General features: G+C 41.5%; 1 protein-coding gene across 4 annotated transcripts in view; it reads left to right on the top strand.

Moving 5' to 3' along the window:
* Veph1 (ventricular zone expressed PH domain-containing 1) overlaps nt 1-13,722 on the top strand; it is a 243,417-nt gene that overhangs the window by 20,251 nt on the left and 209,444 nt on the right. For all 4 annotated transcript variants that reach the window (NM_145820.3, XM_006502143.4, XM_006502142.4 and 1 more), the window contains exon 2: nt 12,558-12,842. In NM_145820.3, the coding sequence (NP_665819.2) occupies nt 12,705-12,842 (138 nt within the window). In that variant the 5' untranslated portion in view covers nt 12,558-12,704. The remainder of the gene's footprint in view (nt 1-12,557; nt 12,843-13,722) is intronic.

The raw sequence follows: 13,722 nt of genomic DNA, 5'->3' as shown, positions 1-13,722 counted from the left end.
TGAAAAGTCTGGTGTAATTCTGATAGGCCTGCCTTTATATGTTACTTGACCTTTCTCCCTTACTGCTTTTAATATTCTCTCTTTATTTAGTGCATTTGTTGTTCTCATTATTATGTGTCGGGAGGAATTTCTTTTCTTTTCTAGTCTATTTGGAGTTCTTTAGGCTTCCTGTATGTTCATGGGCATGTCATTCTTTATGTTTGGGAAGTTTTCTTCTATTATTTTGTTGAAGATATTTGCCAGCCCTTTAAGTTGAAAATCTTCATTCTCATCAACTCCTATTATCCATAGGTTTGGTCTTCTCATTGTGTCCTGGATTTCCTGGATGTTTTGAGTTAGGATCTTTTTGTGTTTTGTATTATCTTTGATTGTTGTGCCGATGTTCTCTATGAAATCTTCCTCACCTGAGATTCTCTCTTCCATCTCTTGTATTCTGTTGCTGATGCTCACGTCTATGGTTCTAGATTTCTTTCCTGGGGTTTCTATCTCCAGTGTTGCCTCACTTTGGGTTTTCTTTATTGTCTCTACTTCCCTTTTTAGTTCTAGTATGGTTTTGTTCATTTCCATCACATGTTTGGATGTGTTTTCCTGTTTTTCTATAAGGACTTCTACCTGTTTGGTTGTGTTTTCCTGTTTTTCTTTAAGGACTTGTAAGTCTTTAGCAGTGTTCTCCTGTATTTCTTTAAGTGAGTTATTAAAGTCCTTCTTGATGTCCTCTACCATCATCATGAGATATGCTTTTAAATCCGGGTCTAGCTTTTTGGTACTGTTGGGGTGCCCAGGACTAGGTGGGGTGGGAGTGCTGTGTTCTGATGATGGTGAGTGGTCTTGATTTCTGTTAGTAGGATTCTTACGTCTGCCTTTCGCCATCTGGTATTCTCTGGAACTAGTTGTTATAGTTGTCTCTGGTTAGAGCTTGTTCCTCAGGTGATTATGTTAGCCTCTATCAGCAGACCTGGGAGACTAGCTCTAACCTTAGTTTCAGTGGTCAGAGTACTCTCTGCAGACAAGCTCTTCTCTTGCAGTGAAGGTGCCCAGATATCTGTTGTTTGAACCTGCCTCCTGGCAGAAGTTGTGTTCTACTCACCTTAGGTTTTAAGATCCCGTGGGGGGTCCTGTGTGGGTCCTTGCGGGTGTCTGGAGACTACCCGGGCTAGGGACCCCAGTGCTGCAGTGGGCCGGAAGGGACTTGAGTCCCGGATCAGGCCGGGTTATCTGCTACCTTAATTAATGCAGTCTCAGGTTCCGCCAGATTGGATTGGAGCAGGTGCTGTGTTCCACTCACCAGAGGTCTTAGGATCCTGTGGCAGATCCTGTGTGGGTCCTTGCGGGTGTCCGGAGACTCCCCGAGTCAGGGACCCTGGTGCTGCAGTGGGCCGGAAGGCACTTCAAAAAGAGTATTTCTTAAAATGACTAAAAGGCTGTAGTACAGCTAATTCAGCAATGACTGCTATGAAAAAAAAAAAAAGTTGTTCAGTACATGAGGTTAGATATATGGTATATGCATGAATTCTGAAAAAGTAGACTATTATGCCCATAAAGTGATGGACTTTCTAGTAATGGCAAGAACAAACAGGCTAAGAGTGAAGCTTTCTACTTCCATGTCTTTTTTTTTCCATTTTTTATTAGGTATTTAGCTCATTTACATTTCCAAGGCTATACCAAAAGTCCCCCATATACACCCACCCCCACTCCCCTGCCAACCCACTCCCCCTTTTTGACCCTGGTGTTCCCCTGTACTGGGGCATATAAAGTTTGCAAGTCCAATGGGCCTCTCTTTCCAGTGATGGCCGACTAGGCCATCTTTTGATATATATGCAGCTAGAGTCAAGAGCTCAGGGGTACTGGTTAGTTCATAATGTTGTTCCACCTATAGGGTTGCAGATCCCTTTAGCTCCTTGGCTACTTTCTCTAGCTCCTCCATTGGGAGCCCTATGATCCATCCATTAGCTGACTGTGAGCATCCACTTCTGTGTTTGCTAGGCCCCGGCATAGTCTCACAAGAGACAGCTACATCTGGGTCCTTTCAATAAAATCTTGCTAGTGTATGCAATGGTGTCAGCGTTTGGATGCTGATTATGGGGTGGATCCCTGGATATGGCAGTCTCTACATGGTCCATCCTTTCATCTCAGCTCCAAACTTTGTCTCTGTAACTCCTTCCATGGGTGTTTTGTTCCCAAATCTAAGGAGGGGCATAGTGTCCACACTTCAGTCTTCATTCTTCTTGAGTTTCATGTGTTTAGCAAATTGTATCTTATATCTTGGGTATCCTAGGTTTGGGGCTAATATCCACTTATCAGTGAGTACATATTGTGTGAGTTTCTTTGTGAATGTGTTACCTCACTCAGGATGATGCCCTCCAGGTCCATCCATTTGGCTAGGAATTTCATAAATTCATTCTTTTTAATAGCTGAGTAGTACTCCATTGTGTAGATGTACTACATTTTCTGTATCCATTCCTCTGTTGAGGGGCATCTAGGTTCTTTCCAGCTTCTGGCTATTATAAATAAGGCTGCTATGAACATAGTGGAGCATGTGTCCTTCTTACCAGTTGGGGCATCTTCTGGATATATGCCCAGGAGAGGTATTGCTGGATCCTCCGGTAGTACTATGTCCAATTTTCTGAGGAACCGCCAGACTGATTTCCAGAGTGGTTGTACAAGCCTGCACTCCCACCAACAATGGAGGAGTGTTCCTCTTTCTCCACATCCACGCCAGCATCTGCTGTCACCTGAATTTTTGATCTTAGCCATTCTGACTGGTGTGAGGTGGAATCTCAGGGTTGTTTTGATTTGCATTTCCCTGATGATTAAGGATGTTGAACATTTTTTCAGGTGCTTCTCTGCCATTCGGTATTCCTCAGGTGAGAATTCTTTGTTCAGTTCTGAGCCCCATTTTTTAATGGGGTTATTTGATTTTCTGAAGTCCACCTTCTTGAGTGCTTTATATATGTTGGATATTAGTCCCCTATCTGATTTAGGATAGGTAAAGATCCTTTCCCAATCTGTTGGTGGTCTTTTTGTCTTATTGACGGTGTCTTTTGCCTTGCAGAAACTTTGGAGTTTCATTAGGTCCCATTTGTCAATTCTCGATCTTACAGCACAAGCCATTGCTGTTCTGCTCAGGAATTTTTCCCCTGTGCCCATATCTTCAAGGCTTTTCCCCACTTTCTCCTCTATAAGTTTCAGTGTCTCTGGTTTTATGTGAAGTACCTTGATTCACTTAGATTTGACCTTAGTACAAGGAGATAAGTATGGATCAATTCGCATTCTTCTACACGATAACAACCAGTTGTGCCAGCACCAATTTTTGAAAAGGCTGTCTTTCTTCCACTGGATGGTTTTAGCTCCCTTGTCGAAGATCAAGTGACCATAGGTGTGTGGGTTCATTTCTGGGTTTTCAATTCTATTCCATTGGTCTACTTGTCTGTCTCTATACCAGTACCATTCAGTTTTTATCACAATTGCTCTGTAGTAAAGCTTTAGGTCTGGCATGGTGATTCCTCCAGAAGTTCTTTTATCCTTGAGAAGACTTTTTGCTATCCTAGGTTTTTTGTTTTTCCAGACAAATTTGCAAATTGCTCCTTCCAATTCGTTGAAGAATTGAGTTGGAATTTTGATGGGGATTGCATTGAATCTGTAGATTGCTTTTGGCAAGATAGCCATTTTTACAATGTTGATCCTGCCAATCCATGAGCATGGGAGATCTTTCCATCTTCTGAGATCTTCCTTAATTTCTTTCTTCAGAGATTTGAAGTTTTTATCATACAGATCTTTCACTTCCTTAGTTAGAGTCACGCCAAGATATTTTATATTATTTGTGACTATTGAGAAGGGTGTTGTTTCCCTAATTTCTTTCTCAGCCTGTTTATTCTTTGTGTAGAGAAAGGCCATTGACTTGTTTGAGTTAATTTTATATCCAGCTACTTCACCGAAGCTGTTTATCAGGTTTAGGAGTTCTCTGGTAGAATTTTTAGGGTCACTTATATATACTATCATATCATTTGCAAAAAGTGATATTTTGACTTCCTCTTTTCCAATTTGTATCCCCTTGATCTCCTTTTGTTGTCGAATTGCTCTGGCTAGGACTTCAAGTACTATGTTGAAGAGGTAGGGAGAAAGTGGGCAGCCTTGTCTAGTCCCTGATTTTAGTGGGATTGCTTCAAGCTTCTCACCATTTACTTTGATGTTGGCTACTGGTTTGCTGTAGATTGCTTTTATCATATTTAGGTATGGGCCTTGAATTCCTGATCTTTCGAAGACTTTTATCATGAATGGATGTTGGATCTTATCAAATTCTTTTTCCGCATCTAACAAGATGATCATGTGGTTTTTGTCTTTGAGTTTGTTTATATAATGGATTACGTTGATGGATTTCCGTATATTAAACCATCCCTGCATCCCTGGAATAAAACCTACTTGGTCAGGATGGATGATTGCTTTAATGTGTTCTTGGATTTGGTTAGCGAGAATTTTATTGAGGATTTTCGCATCGATATTCATAAGGGAAATTGGTCTGAAGTTTTCTATCTTTGTTGCATCTTTCTGTGGCTTAGGTATCACAGTAATTGTGGCTTCATAGAATGAGTTGGGTAGAGTTCCCTCTACTTCTATTTTGTGGAATAGTTTGTGCAGAACTGGAATTAGATCTTCTTTGAAGGTCTGATAGAACTTTGCACTAAACCCATCTGATCCTGGGATTTTTTTGGCTGGGAGACTATTAATGACTGTTTCTATTTCTTTAGGTGATATGGGACTGTTTAGATGGTCAACTTGATCCTGATTCAACTTTGGTACCTGGTATCTGTCTAGAAATTTGTCCATTTTGTCCAGGTTTTCCAGTTTTGTTGAGTATAGCCTTTTGTAGAAGGATCTGATGGTGTTTTGGATTTCTTCAGGATGTGTTGTTATGTCTCCCTTTCCATTTCTGATTTTGTTAATTAGGATTTTGTCCCTGTGCCCTCTAGTGAGTTTAGCTAAGGGTTTATCTATCTTGTCGATTTTCTCAAAGAACCAACTCCTAGTTGGTTAATTCTTTGAATAGTTCTTCTTGTTTCCACTTGGTTGATTTCACTCCTGAGTTTTATTATTTCCTGCCGTCTACTCCTCTTGGGTGAATTTGCTTCCTTTTTTTCTAGGGCTTTTAGATGTGTTGTCAAGCTGCTATTATGTGCTGTCTCCCGTTTCTTCTTGGAGGCACTCAGAGCTATGAGTTTCCCTCTTAGAAATGCTTTCATTGTGTCCCATAGGTTTGGGTACGTTGTGGCTTCATTTTCATTAAACTCTAAAAAGTCTTTAATTTCTTTCTTTATTCCTTCCTTGACCAAGGTATCATTGAGAAGAGTGTTATTCAGTTTCCACGTGAATGTTGGCTTTCCATTATTTATGTTGTTATTGAAGATCAGTCTTAGGCCATGGTGGTCTGATAGGATACATGGGACAATTTCAATATTTTTGTATCTATTGAGGCCTGTTTTGTGACCAATTATATGGTCAATTTTGGAGAAGGTCCTGTGAGGTGCTGAGAAGAAGGTATATCCTTTTGTTTTAGGATAAAATGTTCTGTAGATATCTGTCAGGTCCATTTGTTTCATAACTTCTGTTAGTTTCACTGTGTCCCTGTTTAGTTTCTGTTTCCACGATCTGTCCTTTGAAGAAAGTGGTGTGTTGAAGTCTCCCACTATTATTGTGTGAGGTGCAGTGTATGCTTTGAGCTTTACTAAAGTGTCTCTAATGAATGTGGCTGCCCTTGCATTTGGTGCGTAGATATTCAGAATTGAGAGTTCCTCTTGGAAGATTTTACCTTTGATGAGTATGAAGTGTCCCTCTTTGTCTTTTTTTGATAACTTTGGGTTGGAAGTCGATTTTATCCGATATTAAAATGGCTACTCCAGCTTGTTTCTTCAGACCATTTGCTTGGAAAATTGTTTTCCAGCCTTTCACTCTGAGGTAGTGTCTGTCTTTTTCCCTGAGATGGGTTTCCTGTAAGCAGCAGAATGTTGGGTCCTGTTTGTGTAGCCAGTCTGTTAGTCTATGTCTTTTTATTGGGGAATTGAGTCCATTGATATTAAGAGATATTAAGGAAAAGTAATTGTTGCTTCCTTTTATTTTTGTTGTTAGTGTTGGCATTCTGTTCTTGTGGCTGTCTTCTTTTTGGTTTGTTGAATGATTACTTTCTTGGTTGTTCTAGGGCGTGATTTCTGTCCTTGTATTGCTTCTTTTCTGTTATTATCCTTTGAAGGGCTGGATTCGTGGAAAGATATTGTGTGAATTTGTTTTTGTCGTGGAATACTTTGGTTTCTCCATCTATGGTAATTGAGAGTTTGGCCGGGTATAGTAGCCTGGGCTGGCATTTGTGTTCTCTTAGTGTCTGTATAACATCTGTCCAGGCTCTTCTGGCTTTCATAGTCTCTGGTGAAAAGTCTGGTGTAATTCTGATAGGCCTTCCTTTATATGTTACTTGACCTTTCTCCCTTACTGCTTTTAATATTCTATCTTTATTTAGTGCATTTGTTGTTCTGATTATTATGTGTCGGGAGGAATTTCTTTTCTGGTCCAGTCTATTTGGAGTTCTGTAGGCTTCTTGTATGATCATGGGCATCTCTTTTTTTATGTTTGGGATGTTTTCTTCTATTATTTTGTTGAAGATATTAGCTGGCCCTTTAAGTTGAAAATCTTCATTCTCACCAATTCCTATTATCCGTAGGTTTGGTCTTCTCATTGTGTCCTGGATTTCCTGGATGTTTTGAGTTAGGATCCTTTTGCATTTTGTATTTTCTTTGACTGTTGTGTCGATGTTCTCTATGGAATCTTCTGCACCTGAGATTCTCTCTTCCATTTCTTGTATTCTGTTGCTGATGCTCTCATCTCTGGTTCCAGATCTCTTTCCTAGGGTTTCTATCTCCAGCGTTGCCTCGCTTTGGGTTTTCTTTATTGTGTCTACTTCCCCTTTTAGTTCTAGTATGTTTTTTTTCATTTCCATCACCTGTTTGGATGTGTTTTCCTGTTTTTCTTTAATGATTTCTACCTGTTTGGCTGTGTTTTCCTGCTTTTCTTTAAGGGCCTGTAACTCTTTAGCAGTGCTCTCCTCTAATTCTTTAAGTGACTTATGAAAGCCCTTCTTGATGTCCTCTATCATCATCATGAGAAATGTTTTTAAATCTGGGTCTAGATTTTCGGTTGTGTTGGGGTGCCCAGGACTAGGTGGGGTGGGAGTGCTGCGTTCTGATGATGGTGAGTGGTCTTGATTTTTGTTAGTAGGATTCTTACGTTTGCCTTTCGCCATCTGGTAATCTCTGAAGCTATCTGTTTTAGTTGTCACTGTTAAGAGCTTGTTCTTCAGGTGACTCTGTTAGCCTCTATAAGCAGAGCTGGAGGGTAGCACTCTCCTTAGTTTCAGTGGGCAGAGTATTCTCTGCAGGCAAGCTCTCTTCTTGCAGGGCAGGTACCCAGATATCTGGTGTTCGAACCAGACTCCTGGCAGAAGTTGTGTTCCACTCACCAGAGGTCTTAGGATCTCCTGTGGAATCCTGTGTGGGCCCTTGCGGGTGTCAGGGACTCCGCTGGCAAGGTAGCCCGGGGCTCGAGTGGAGCGGAAGGGGTTTGTGCCCCAGATCAAGCCCGGGTAGCCTGCTTCCCTATGTACAGCAGTCTCAGGTTCCGCGCGATTGGATTGGGGCAGGCGCTGTGTTCCACTCACCAGAGGTCTTAGGATCCTGTGGGGAGTCCCGTGTGGGCCCTTGCGGGTGTTGGGCACGACTGCTGGCAAGGTAGCCCAGGGCTCGAGTCGAGTGGAAAGGACTTGTGCCCCAGATCAGGCCCGGGTAGCCTGCTTCCCTATGTACCGCAGTCTCCTACCTCTATGTCTTAACATAGGCTTTCAGTAGAATATATCAACCAGATTAGAGATGGATTTTTCCACTCAATGTCTGAATTAAAGCTGTCTTTTCTCTCCTGAAAGGTTGCAAATAAAAGTTGATCTTCCCATTTCAAATGATTCACTTAAGCAAAAATACCTCATATGTGTGTCCAGTATTTTGAGGTTTTAGTTAATTCCAGATATAGTCAAACTGGCAAACAAAATAGCTATCACAATGGTACTTAGTCTTCTTCTCTTGGGACTGCTGATATTCTTTGTTGTTGTTATTGTTGTGTTGTTCTATATATTTACTGTTTGGAATATTACATGCCAAGGGGACTTTCCTTGATGATCCATCTATTTGATGTTCTGTATGCTTCTTGTACTTGGATAGACATCTGCTTCTTTAGGCTAGGAAAAAAATTTTTTACAATTTTGTTGAAAATATTTTCTGTGCTTTTGATCTGTGTTTTTTTTTTTTTCCCTTCCTCTATTATTATTCATAGATTTTGTCTTTCTGTGATGTTCTGAATTTCATGGATGTTTTGTGCCTGGAGTTTTCTTAGATTTAACATTTTCTTTGACCATGCATTTATTTTTTTTTATTACGTATTTTCCTCAATTACATTTCCAATGCTATATCAAAAGTCCCCCATACCCTCCCCCCCCCACTTCCCTACCCACCCATTCCCATTTTTTTGGCCCTGGCGTTCCCCTGTACTGGGGCATATAAAGTTTGTGTGTCCAATGGGCCTCTCTTTCCAGTGATGGCCGACTAGGCCATCTTTTGATACATATGTAGCTAGAGTCAAGAGCTCCGGGGTACTGGTTAGTTCATATTGTTCCACCTATAGGGTTGCAGATCCCTTTAGCTCCTTGGATACTTTCTCTAGCTCCTCCTTTGGGAGCCCTGTGATCCATCCAATAGCTGACTGTGAGCATCCACTTCTGTGTTTGCTAGGCCCCGGCATAGTCTCACAAGAGACAGCTATATCTGGGTCCTTTCAGCAAAATCTTGCTAGTGTATGCAATGGTGTCAGCATTTGGAAGCTGATTATGGGGTGGATCCCTGGATATGGCAGTCTCTACATGGTCCATCCTTTTGTCACAGCTCCAAACTTTGTCTCTGTAACTCCTTCCATGGGTGTTTTGTTCCCAATTCTAAGAAGGGGCACAGTGTCCACACTTTGGTCTTCATTCTTCTAGAGTTTCATGCGTTTAGCAAATTGTATCTTATATCTTGGGTATCCTAAGTTTTGGGCTAATATCCACTTATCAGTGAGTACATATCATGTGAGTTCTTTTGTGATTGGGTTACCTCACTCAGGATGATGCCCTCCAGGTCCATCCATTTGGCTAGGAATTTCATAAATTCATTCTTTTTAATAGCTGAGTAGTACTCCATTGTGTAGATGTACCACATTTTCTGTATCCATTCCTCTGTTGAGGGGCATCTGGGTTCTTTCCAGCTTCTGGCTATTATAAATAAGGCTGCTATGAACATAGTGGAGCATGTGTCCTTCATACCGGTTGGGACATCTTCTTGATATATGCCCAGGAGAGGTATTGCTGGATCCCCCGGTAGTACTAGACCATGCATTTATTTTATCAAGCCTTCAATGTTGGAGATTCTCTCTTCCATCTCTTGTGTTCTGCTTGTGAAACTTGTCTCTGTGGTTCCTGTTTAAGTTCCTAAAGATTTCTTGTCCAGATTTCCCTCAGTTTGGGTTTTCATTATTGATCTATTTCTACTTTCATGTCTTAGATGGTCTTATTCATTTTCTTCCACTGTTTCTGTTTTCATAGATTTCTTTAAGGAATTTATTCATTTCCTCTTTATGTACCTCTATCATATTTGTGTAGGCTGTTTCAAGGTCTTTTTCATGCTTCAACTATGCTGAAATATCCAGGTCCTGCTGTGGCATTGGGCTCTAATGGAGACATATTATCTTGACTATTATTGATTGCGTTTTTACACTGTCATCTGGGCATTTGATATTAGGAAAATTGTAATTCTAGGTGCTGTATCTGGTCTTGTCTTTGTTGGGTGAGTGTCTTGTTCCTTGGCTTCTCTTTCCTGTCTGGTTTTGGGAGACTGTAGCAGTTTTGTGTTGCCTAGTAGGGAAATATTCTAGGGTGCTAATAGTTGTGGCCACTGGGGATTCCAGGTAAAATGTGTTTCTGAGTATTGGGAGGTGACACTTAAGAATGGGGACGGGTTGGTGGTGGGCTGAGGGGTTTCACAGGAGGAAAGAAATCAAGCTGTTCCACAAGCATCTGTTTAGTTAGTCCCCTGAGAATGGGGACAAAGAATGAGGCAAGGCTATAGCAAAAGGTCTGTTATAGAGCTGGAGATGAGACTGGGAGATTAGACTTGGAGGAATGAAGGAAAAGATAAAGTTAACCCTAGCTCCCTAATCAGAGTGTCTTGTGAATTTCTAAGTGCCTTCTGGAGTTGGGGGCTGGAACAAAGCAAATAGTTTAGGGAGGTAGGTTAAAAAGGGAAGGTCTATGGTATCCACAGGAGATGGGTGCAAAGGGGAAGGGAAGCTACAGCAGGCATTCTATTGAATGGCTGGGGATGAGGCTGGGGGAATATATTTGAAGGAACAAGAGATGTGAAGATCCGCAGCTACATCTAGACTTACCTGCTTCCCTGGCTGAGTAGTGGGGTGGGGATAAGTCAAACATTTGGGAGAAGGAAGCTAGGAAGATAACACCTGTGTGGTCTACTAGAGATAAGACCCGTGTGGGGATGGATCCTAAGCAGGTAGTCTGCTTTAGAGCTAGGGATAAGACTCGGGCATTGGATTTGGAGTAACTGAGGGAGATGTTGTCTTAGTCAGGGTTTCTATTCCTGCACAAACATCATGACCAGGAAGCAAGTTGGGGAGGAAAGCGTTTATTCAGCTTACACTTCCACATTGCTGTTCATCACCAAAGGAAGTCAGGACTCGAACTCAAACAAGGCAGGAAGCAGGAGCTGATGCAGAGGCCATGGAGGAATGTTACTTACTGGCTTGCTTCCCCTGGCTTGCTCAGCCTGCTCTCTTATAGAACCCAGGACTACCAGACCAGGGATAGCACCACCCACAATGGGTCCTCCCATCCTGATCACTAATTGAGAAAATGCCTTATAGCTGGATCTTATGGAGGCATTTCCTCACCTGAAGCTCTTTTCTCTGTGATAACTCCAGCTTGTGTCAAGTTGACACATAAAACCAGCCAGTACAGACATGAAGATATGGTGTGTTAGCCTACCTGTTTCCCTGGTCAGAGTGAATCTTATTTTCCTAAAGCTGGAAGGCAGTATAAAAATTATACAACAAACAGATAATAACACCCTTAAAATAATTTAAATAGTAGCCCATGAATAGTTAAGTACCACAGATAGATTGACTTGAATATCCCGTGAAAGATTTGGCTCATGGTTAGATCCCACAATAAAGAGAGAGTAAGTGTCTTGGAACCTTAAGACTGATACAGCAAAGAGAGGTGCTTCCATGGCAATAACTCACAAAGGAGATCTGGGATTATCCAAGGAACCACAGAAGTCTCTCTCATTTCACTTTCATTCCAAGGAACCCATTCACACTGAAATCACCGTCAGAATCATCCACTGCTCTTGTTAAGTAGCTCACACTGGGCTCCTACTCTTTGAGAAAGTGGCTGCATTATAAATTACTTGTATGTCTGAAGAAAATCCACTTCACTGTAAACTATGGTGGAAAGCCCACTCACCTGAAGGCAGGAGACTAGCCCCATAATAACAACTATGGGGCCTTAGGGCAGTCATCAATCATCCCTAGTTGTTAAATGACAGCTAACATATCTACTAATGCAAACCATCTATAGTTTCATGAGCCCCAGAAGGGAGCTGAAGAGAATAGCTGGGTACCCAACTTGTCCCTCACTCTGTTCTCTACTGACTGCACCATAGTGGAGAAGTTAGTGAAATTGTATCATTCCAGCCGAGGTAATACAGCGAGGATACCCAATCCCAAAGACCTCCCTGTTTGGCCTGCATTGCAATACTATCATGTTCAGTGTCACCATTCCAAGTTGAATTTTAATAGAGATCTCCCTAACCCACATACTGAGGCAAAGTTCTTTATCTCACTGCTATTTCATTAGAGAGTACACAGAATTAAAGTAAGTAGATAACCTTGTAGACTGAAGTAAGGAGGACTTTCTATTATCAATAAAGCTGAGATGTGCAGCCAGGAGAGTGAACTGATTCTAGAGAAATGGGCACCTGACAGATAGTGTTTCCTATGCTGTCCTTTTCCTTACCACTGCAGCTTAGTTGCTATGGGATCTGCTTGCAGAGGATCTAGCAACTGGAGTTGCTTGCTGCTCTTTTGCTTCTTTACCTGACACATGGAGAAAAATGGGATGTGGGGTGTGGAAAAGACATAGCAGGAGAAAATGTGTGAGTCTTAAGTTGCTTTTTCAAAGCTTCAAATTAAATTAGGAGGAAATCTGATAATTTCTTAAAGGAAAGAATTTTCTGATATAAAAAAATAAAGAAGAGATTGTTCAAATGCCACCAAGCAAGAATTAATTGCTCCATGTATATGTTTCTATCTATCTATCTATCTATCTATCTATCTATCTATCTATCTATCTATCTATCTATCTATCTATCTCATCTGCCATCACTTCACTGTTCATATTCTGTCATTTGTTTCATTTACAGAGACAGCCAAAGGAGACCTTAGAGCCTGCAGAACCATGGCTCTTCATGGAATATGAAGTGTACCAGCTGCTACGTGGTTTTCTATCTCTAACCCTGACAACTGACCATGGCCCTGGATTCACAGAAATCCAACTGATCCAACACACAATGCATCAACTTTTCAGATTGGTTTTGGGACAAAAAGATCTTTCAAAAGCTGGGGACCTCTTCTCTTTAGATGATGCTGAGATTGAAGACAGCCTGACAGAAGCTTTGGAGCAGATTAAAGTAATTAGCTCATCTTTGGTAAGTAAATTGGTTTGTAGAATAGACTCTCAAGTGGTCAGTCTCAGAGCCAAAGACCATATGCCTCCAAGGGAATCATAAAAGGGAAGGGTCCCTGATAAGTGTAATATGTGGTTTAATTGGTATCTTAAGAAAAAAAATAACACAGAGCAAACTAGCAAACTGTTATCTTAGGCCAGCTTTTGCCCACTCATGGAGACCTGAATGCTGGAAATCTCAAACTAGAGTGGATTTCTCACAAATGGATTCTTTAGGGACTATTTTTACATCCTTGAAATGACACAGAGAAGAGAGGTGTAACAAATTTAAGAAAAGCAGACCTGCCAAGCTGCACAACAGCATCAGCAAACAAGGCAGGGTGTGTGGTAGAGGCTGAATAATGAAAGAAGGCAGGTGACACCTCTGCCACACGGGTAAGATGAGACACGGACTGCCAGAGCGCTGCTGCCAGAAATGACAGTTGCCCAGGGCTTGACGATGCTGATTCTGTTTACTTATGCATCATCTCACTCTCCTTAAAACTCTCATCTTTGCTTCACTTTCTACCCTCCAGTCTCCATTTAATTTAACTCCATTATTAGCCCCAAATATGAGCACATACATTTAAGACTCCAATCAGGCCTTCCCTGGCTTTGTTTTGTCTCCCTGTCAAAATTATATATTCTGAAAACACGCCCCAAAGCAGAGATATGTGCAGTACCCAATGCAGCTTGATGTTGGCCTTCTGAGTTGGGCTTGGACTTTCCTTGAGATTAGTCCTACTTCAAAGACCTAGGCCACTAAATGCCTGTCACATCCACATCCTCACAATTCAATAGTATTTGCCAGCACTTAACAGAGACACCCATTGGAAGAGGGAATTGTGGGACTCAGGACGTTG

The sequence above is a fragment of the Mus musculus genome, chromosome 3 (genome assembly GCF_000001635.26).
Source record: "Mus musculus strain C57BL/6J chromosome 3, GRCm38.p6 C57BL/6J".
NCBI lineage: Eukaryota > Metazoa > Chordata > Mammalia > Rodentia > Muridae > Mus > Mus musculus.
The sequence above is the reverse complement of the archived record's forward strand: the minus strand, read 5'-3'. Positions and strand labels throughout refer to the sequence as shown.